Source organism: Puma concolor, chromosome D2 (genome assembly GCF_028749965.1).
Source record: "Puma concolor isolate L17-30 chromosome D2, mPumCon1.1.hap2, whole genome shotgun sequence".
NCBI classification, from domain to species: Eukaryota; Metazoa; Chordata; class Mammalia; order Carnivora; family Felidae; genus Puma; species Puma concolor.
This window is the reverse complement of record NC_141677.1, coordinates 52,954,607-52,961,078: the sequence shown is the minus strand read 5'-3', so window position 1 is coordinate 52,961,078 and position 6,472 is coordinate 52,954,607. Positions and strand designations below refer to the sequence as shown.

Sequence of the window (6,472 nt, the reverse complement as noted above, 5' to 3'; positions counted from 1 at the left end):
ATCCTGGGTAGATTTCTTGACCTCTCAGTGCCTCAGTTTCCTTATCTCTCGAATGGGATTAATAACACACCATTTAGGGCTGTTCTGGGAGATGAAAAGCTAAGACACATGGAACACTTAAAACGAGTGTTTGGCACCTAGTACAGGTCCAACAAGCAGGAGCTATTGATTAATATATAAGAGCTCAGGCACTGGCCACCTGTGGCAATGGAATAAAAACTAAAACTGAGGGAGAGGGTACTGATCTGAGAACTACCAGGGGTTGAACACACGCGCTGGACACTGCTGAGTTTTCTCATCAGCACAGTCTTATGTAACCCTTGGAACAATTTCATTATCTCTCCTTGAACCATGAGGAAGGTGAGGCTGGAACTTGCCGAGATTCACGTAGCTTGTAAGTGTCAAACCCAAGGACTATGCCACCTTCAGCCAGTTTTGGTTCAGTTGAGGGGCTAGAAGATCTGCTACTAGTTGGGTGTTTCCTTCTTAAATTCAAACCCAAGCTTTAAGTACCTTCCTGGTGATACTCAGCATGGGTGTCTTTCTCTTTAGTAACTATTTTAACAATTCCAGTGTTTGACAGTAATTTGAAAGACACAGGGATTTTTTTACATTGTACATTGTACATTCTGTACATTTTAATTGACTAGTGTATATCAAAGTTAATAGAGGAGAGCTAGGATGTGGGTTTTATAAAAATAATTTCTACTCGACTTAGAAATTTAATTTTATGGTTGTAACTGATGGTCTAAAAACTCCCCAAACTAAACAAAGTAACTGGATCGGGAGAGTCATTAAATTTACAGGGTGATAGTTTAACATTTTGGTTTCCACCTCACTGCCAAAGGACGTCAGAACTGAGTTGAGGGATTTGGATCGCACACTGGCTCTGTGGCGGACTCGCCACATGAATAAAAAAGACCATTTCATTTCTGGCTTTAGTTTTCTTGTCCAGGGAGAAAAACTGAAGAATAGATCTAAATACAAAGTGCCTTTTAATTAAATGCCACGCCACCGTTCTAAGGGTCTAGCGTGCTTTATTAACGTTTGTTTAGAGAAGTTGGTAATTCCTAGCAGCCTTAGTCCACTCCCATGGTGCATTTTTAGATTTTCCCTAATTAAAAAAACATGCAGCTAACCTCTGATTGCTTTGGCTAAAGGTGAGGGAGAAAATGAGTGGATGCGCCAAGCAGTGAACAATATAAACATTTCTAGTATTATATACATTTGGAAGGAGCCACAACTCTGTGTGCTTGGGTTTAACTGTGCACAGACGCCTCAGGACGAAAAAGGCATCCCCTTGCCTGCAGTCCCGCCGAGCTGGCGCCCAGCCCGGGAGAGGTTTGCTGCTCTCCTCCCTGGCTTGCACCCGCTACGTGCTTCCCGGTGCGGCCTCTACGCCCCCCTCGCCCAGGGTTCGCATTACGGGGCTCGGCCCAGCTGCTGGCCAGTCCCCGAGCACTCCCCCACGCGCCACTGCGGTCACGTTCCCTGGGCGAGGGCTCGCGCCCTAGCCGGGTGCTGGTTGGTCGCGGCGCGGGGCCAGCCGCCCGGTGATTGGTGCGAGGGACTGGTTCACGTGGTCCGGGGCAGATAAGCGGCCACTCCCGCGCCGCAGCCGCAATCGGCCGGAGCTACCGCCGGCACTGGGACTGCCTGGGAGCGGGGTCCGAACTTGCGCGGGCAGCGGAGAGCCGGCTTTCACGGTCCGCCGCCGCCTCTCTGCCTAATGAGCTGCACCAGGTAGGTTCATTGCAGACTCCCCGCCTCAGAGCAGAGGGGAGCGAACGGGTGCAGGGAGGCTGGGCTGCGTCGTCCTTCGGGCATCACTGCAAGTGGAGACCCTCGGAGGATGGCTAGCTGGCTGAGTTGACTGTGGTCCCAGGGAAGCCTCGCAGGTGTGGAGATGTGCTCGGTGCTTCTTAGGCAACGCTCATTTTGGTAGTAAGCACCCCCAAACAGAATCTCTTAACGTGAGTGTGCTGTGGTTCTGATTTCCTTTTGGATTCCGACTGTTATCCCAAACGTCCCAAACGTCCCAAAGCACTGGGGCAGCTTGTGGGAACAGCACCTTGACGATGTTGGTTGGGTAGCTGAGCCTGGGGGGAGAACTGCAGTAGGACGTTTTGCCTTCATTCGCCCTTCTCCACCCTTCTTATCACGGTTTGCCATAGTAAACTCAGCCTTGTGGAGTTTGAGCAAATGATGAGTTTTTAACTCTTGGCCAAGACTTGAAATTCCAGGGAAACTGCCAAATCCTAAAACTGTCTTTCTATAAGTGCAAAAAGTGAAAATACAAAACTACAAGACAAAAAACCTTCCACAAAACTACTTTAAATAGCTCCTCCAGACATAACTCACTTAGCAGAAGACTTCTCCCAAAATCCTGCTGTTAACTATTATTAGACTCGCAAATATAGCTTTAGCTTAGATTTGTTTGTTCTAAGTTTGTAGGCCTTCCAGAAAAATCCCAGGACTAATAAATTCTGTGAATGTTCTTTTATTACCCATTTTGTGTTAATGACCATTTGCCTATGTGCTTAGAGCCACTGTGAAGAGTTATTGAAGCCAGATTGAGAAATGTCATGTACAGTACACACAAGCCTCCTACCTGTAAGGATGGGGGGCGGGGAATCCATAAGCTTGGCAATATGTACGGAGGGCGAAAGGCCAGGAAAAAACTTGATGGGCACTTCTTAATTTAATATTGCTGAGCATAGTTATGTTTAAATTTTTAAATAGCTTCACTATCTTGCTAGTTATAAATATCCATTGCAAAACACTAGAAAACACCAAAAAAGTACAAAGGCGAAAATAGATCACCAATGATCCTACTGCCCAGAGATAAGTAACTTTTTGGTGTATTTCCTATTAAGTTTTTTATAAGTTCATATATATAATATATATTAAAAAGTCCAATTTTCAGTTTTTTCCACCTAAATGTGGATTTGTCATGAATATCTCTATATGAAATATAGATTATGGGATATGCACTTCTTTAAGTGCATGAATTGCTGACTTGCATTTCAGTTTGTTACTTGTGAATAATGAGGGAGAACGTGACAAAGTGCACAGATAATCCTCTGACTTCATTCTTTCCAGCCTTGTCACTTTCAAAACTGTTCCATGAGAATTTTATGGCAATTTTTTTTCTTTTCAAGGGGATTACCTTTCCAGAGAAGTGTAATCAATTTAACAGCAAAATCAGCAGAGCAGCCAGAGGGAGCAGAGAGTCTGGAACCATGGTTCTGGAACCTGTATGGTCATTAGAATCACCTGGGAAGCTTTAAGAACATCTACCCTCCCTGTGGATGGGTTCTGCCTCAAGTGGCTATAAGTCCCAGGGATTGACATTAAAGAAAAAGAAAGAAAACCAACTCTCTAGGCCATTGTGACTAGACAGGTTTGAGAACCACTGGCTCAGAACAGAGAAAATGGTCCTGAGAGCTGTATTAGAGATTATCATATCCAGCCCTTTTATTTCTCAGATGGGGATACTGAGACCCTCAAGTGTTTTAAGCAGTTAACCCATGGCCTTGTAGTCAGTCAAGGGCACAGCCAAACGTGGGATGCAAATCTGATCGTCTAATACTGTTTTCTTTTACTACATATGATAGCACATCCCTGGTATTTATTATGCTGGTGCAGTTTAGTCAATACAGAAACAGTATATATACACACACACACACACACACACACACACACACACACACACACACACTTGAGACCAGGGAAGAGCATCCAGATCCAGGTGATAACCCCTCTTCTTTTTGTATTCCAGAATGATTCAGGTTTTAGATCCACGGCCTTTGACAAGTTCAGTCATGCCAGTGGATGTGGCCATGAGGCTCTGCTTGGCTCATTCGCCACCCCTGAAGAGTTTCCTGGGCCCTTATGATGACCTCCAGAGAAGAAATTTTGTGAACAAATTAAAGCCTCTGAAACCGTGTCTCAATATAAAACAGGAAGCCAAATCACAGAATGAGTGGAAGCGTTCACACGAGCAAGCCAAGAAGCGGGTTGTGTTTGCTGACTCCAAGGGGCTCTCTCTCACCGCCATCCACGTCTTCTCGGACCTCCCAGAGGAACCAGAGTGGGATCTTCAGTTTGATCTCTTGGACCTTAATGATATCTCCTCTGGCTTAAAACTCCATGAGGAGAAGAACTTGATTTTAGATTTCCCCCAGCCTTCAACGGATTACTTAAGTTTTCGGAACCACTTTCAGAAGAATTTTGTCTGTCTGGAGAACTGCTCTTTGCAAGAGCGAACAGTGGCTGGAACTGTGAAAGTGAAAAACATGAGCTTTGAGAAGAAGGTTCAGATTCGTATCACTTTTGATACCTGGAAGAGCTACACTGATGTGGACTGTGTCTACATGAAAAATGTGTATGGTGGCTCAGATAGTGACACCTTCTCATTTGCCATTGACTTACCCTCCATCATTCCAACTGAGGAGAAAATTGAGTTCTGCATTTCTTACCATGCTAATGGGCAGGTCTTCTGGGACAACAACGAGGGTCAGAATTATAGAATTGTCCATGTGCAATGGAAACCTGACGGAGTGCAGACACAGATGGCACCTCAGGACTGTGCATTCCACCAGGTGCCCCCCAAGACTGAGTCCGAGTCATCCATTTTTGGCAGTCCGAGGCTGGCCAGTGGGCTCTTCCCAGAATGGCAGAGCTGGGGGAGAATGGAGAACTTGGCCTCTTACCGATGATTAAGTACCCTTGGTGACTGGCTCTGACCTGGTATATTTCCCATGTAATTCTAGGTCTATATTGCTCAATATTAGGAAGTCTTGGCTACTTTCCTTCAGTAGGTTTAGTTTTGAGCTTCCGAGACCTGGCTACAAAAAGATAGCCACTTGAGAATTTAGTGTTGGGGTCTCTACGATGATACTGCCCAGTTTTGCTTTGGAGGATCAAGTAACAGCCCGGAACCCTATTTTTGTAAAAGCAATACTGTTCCAATGCCCTTTCTCCTTCCCTCTCAATTCACTAGCTTTCATGTTGGGCAAGGAAAGGTTGAGAAAGGACAGCTGATGGTGATGGGAAGCTGTGTTAATGGTATGAGGAATGTCTAAAAAGTGTACACAAAGGGCTCTGCAGCTCATCAGAGGAGGAGCGGGAGGTCTGGTATTTTGCTGTTGGTGAGAAAAATGTAAGGTTACTTTGTATTTTTAAGTTGGTTTTACAGTTCTCTCCTAAGGAAATAATGTGTAGAGGTGGAGGAGAGATTCCATCTTCTGTATTCTTGCGGAGAAAAACCAAACAAACTTTAGGGGTGTTGGGTGGTATTGGAGAAAGGTGAATGAATTATAACTCGGGAGAATCAAGATTTTAAATGAAGTCTTTCTTTTCAAACATGATTTGTAAGAAAGCATGATTTGGGGAAAGTTTAAGCGAATCTGGCTTTGCAGTCCTCATGTTATGAGTGATCTTGTTTGTGACCAAGGCATCACGCTCAGATTCTCAGTACAAAATGCTGCCTGACCAAAACCCCACACCATCATCAATGGTTAACACCTTGTGGGGATTCTGTCGTGTCAAGGACAGCTCTTTGCAAGTGCCTTGATGAAGCCAGAATATTGTGCTGTTCCCAAACATCTGAAGGGTCATCTGATAACTCTTGAGTGTTTGACTTTGTGAGAAAGTCCACTCTGTATACTGGCCTCCCTTTCGCAATACTGTCGTATCTTTGGGAGTGTCGTCAGTATACACAACTCGCATCCTTCATATTGAAGGTGACTCATTTTTCTGCCACACTTTTTCGATGTGATGTTGGAAATGAGGACTGACATTGATTCTCAATTCAAGAATCCAGTACCTTACACATGCAAGTAGCAATGTATTTCTTGCCTATATTTGTCTTGTTGTTTTAAGTCTTTCTACCAATTTCTTTAAGTAAAAAAAAAATTTTTTTTTAATGGATGTGGATTGTTTGGATGTGTTGTAATATACTTGTTTGGCGTGTGCATAAATCCACTCTGTAAGATCCTAAGAACAGTAGTCCTTGAATGTTTGCTTCTGTCATCGGGCACGTCCATTGAGAGGTATTCAGAGAATGCAGTTAATTTTAACACATGATCTGCCATGCTGGAAAAGTACTATTGGAATAACTCTGCCATGACGGTATTTGAGGTTTGGCTAGCACCCACAATTTTTCTACTCTAAATATTTCACTCTCCTAGAGCTATCCTTTGTGAACTTCTCACTTGAAGAATAAAAGTGTTTGATACAAGATCTGAGTATGTTTTCTCTCTCAAAGTCACAGCTAGTCAAATAAGAAACCTTCAACTGAGATTCTCCTGTTTTGTGTTAGAACAACTGAGCAAAGATAGTTTGGACCGGGAATTGGATTCACCTGAAGGTATTCACATGGTTCCAGACTCAATAGTAAGGTCACTTCCTACCACCTGACCACTAGGGCTAGGGTCCAGGGGCAGTGACTTCAGCTGCTGTGACTGTC

General features: G+C 44.3%; 1 protein-coding gene across 1 annotated transcript; it reads left to right on the top strand.

Moving 5' to 3' along the window:
- The first annotated feature begins 1,597 nt into the window (after positions 1 to 1,597).
- On the top strand, positions 1,598 to 6,244 carry PPP1R3C (protein phosphatase 1 regulatory subunit 3C). The gene is made up of 2 exons (XM_025918381.2): positions 1,598 to 1,743; positions 3,782 to 6,244. Exons 1-2 carry the CDS (start codon positions 1,730 to 1,732, stop codon positions 4,719 to 4,721), a joined length of 954 nt encoding a protein of 317 aa, XP_025774166.1. The 5' UTR covers positions 1,598 to 1,729; the 3' UTR covers positions 4,722 to 6,244.
- The last annotated feature ends 228 nt before the right edge of the window (positions 6,245 to 6,472 follow it).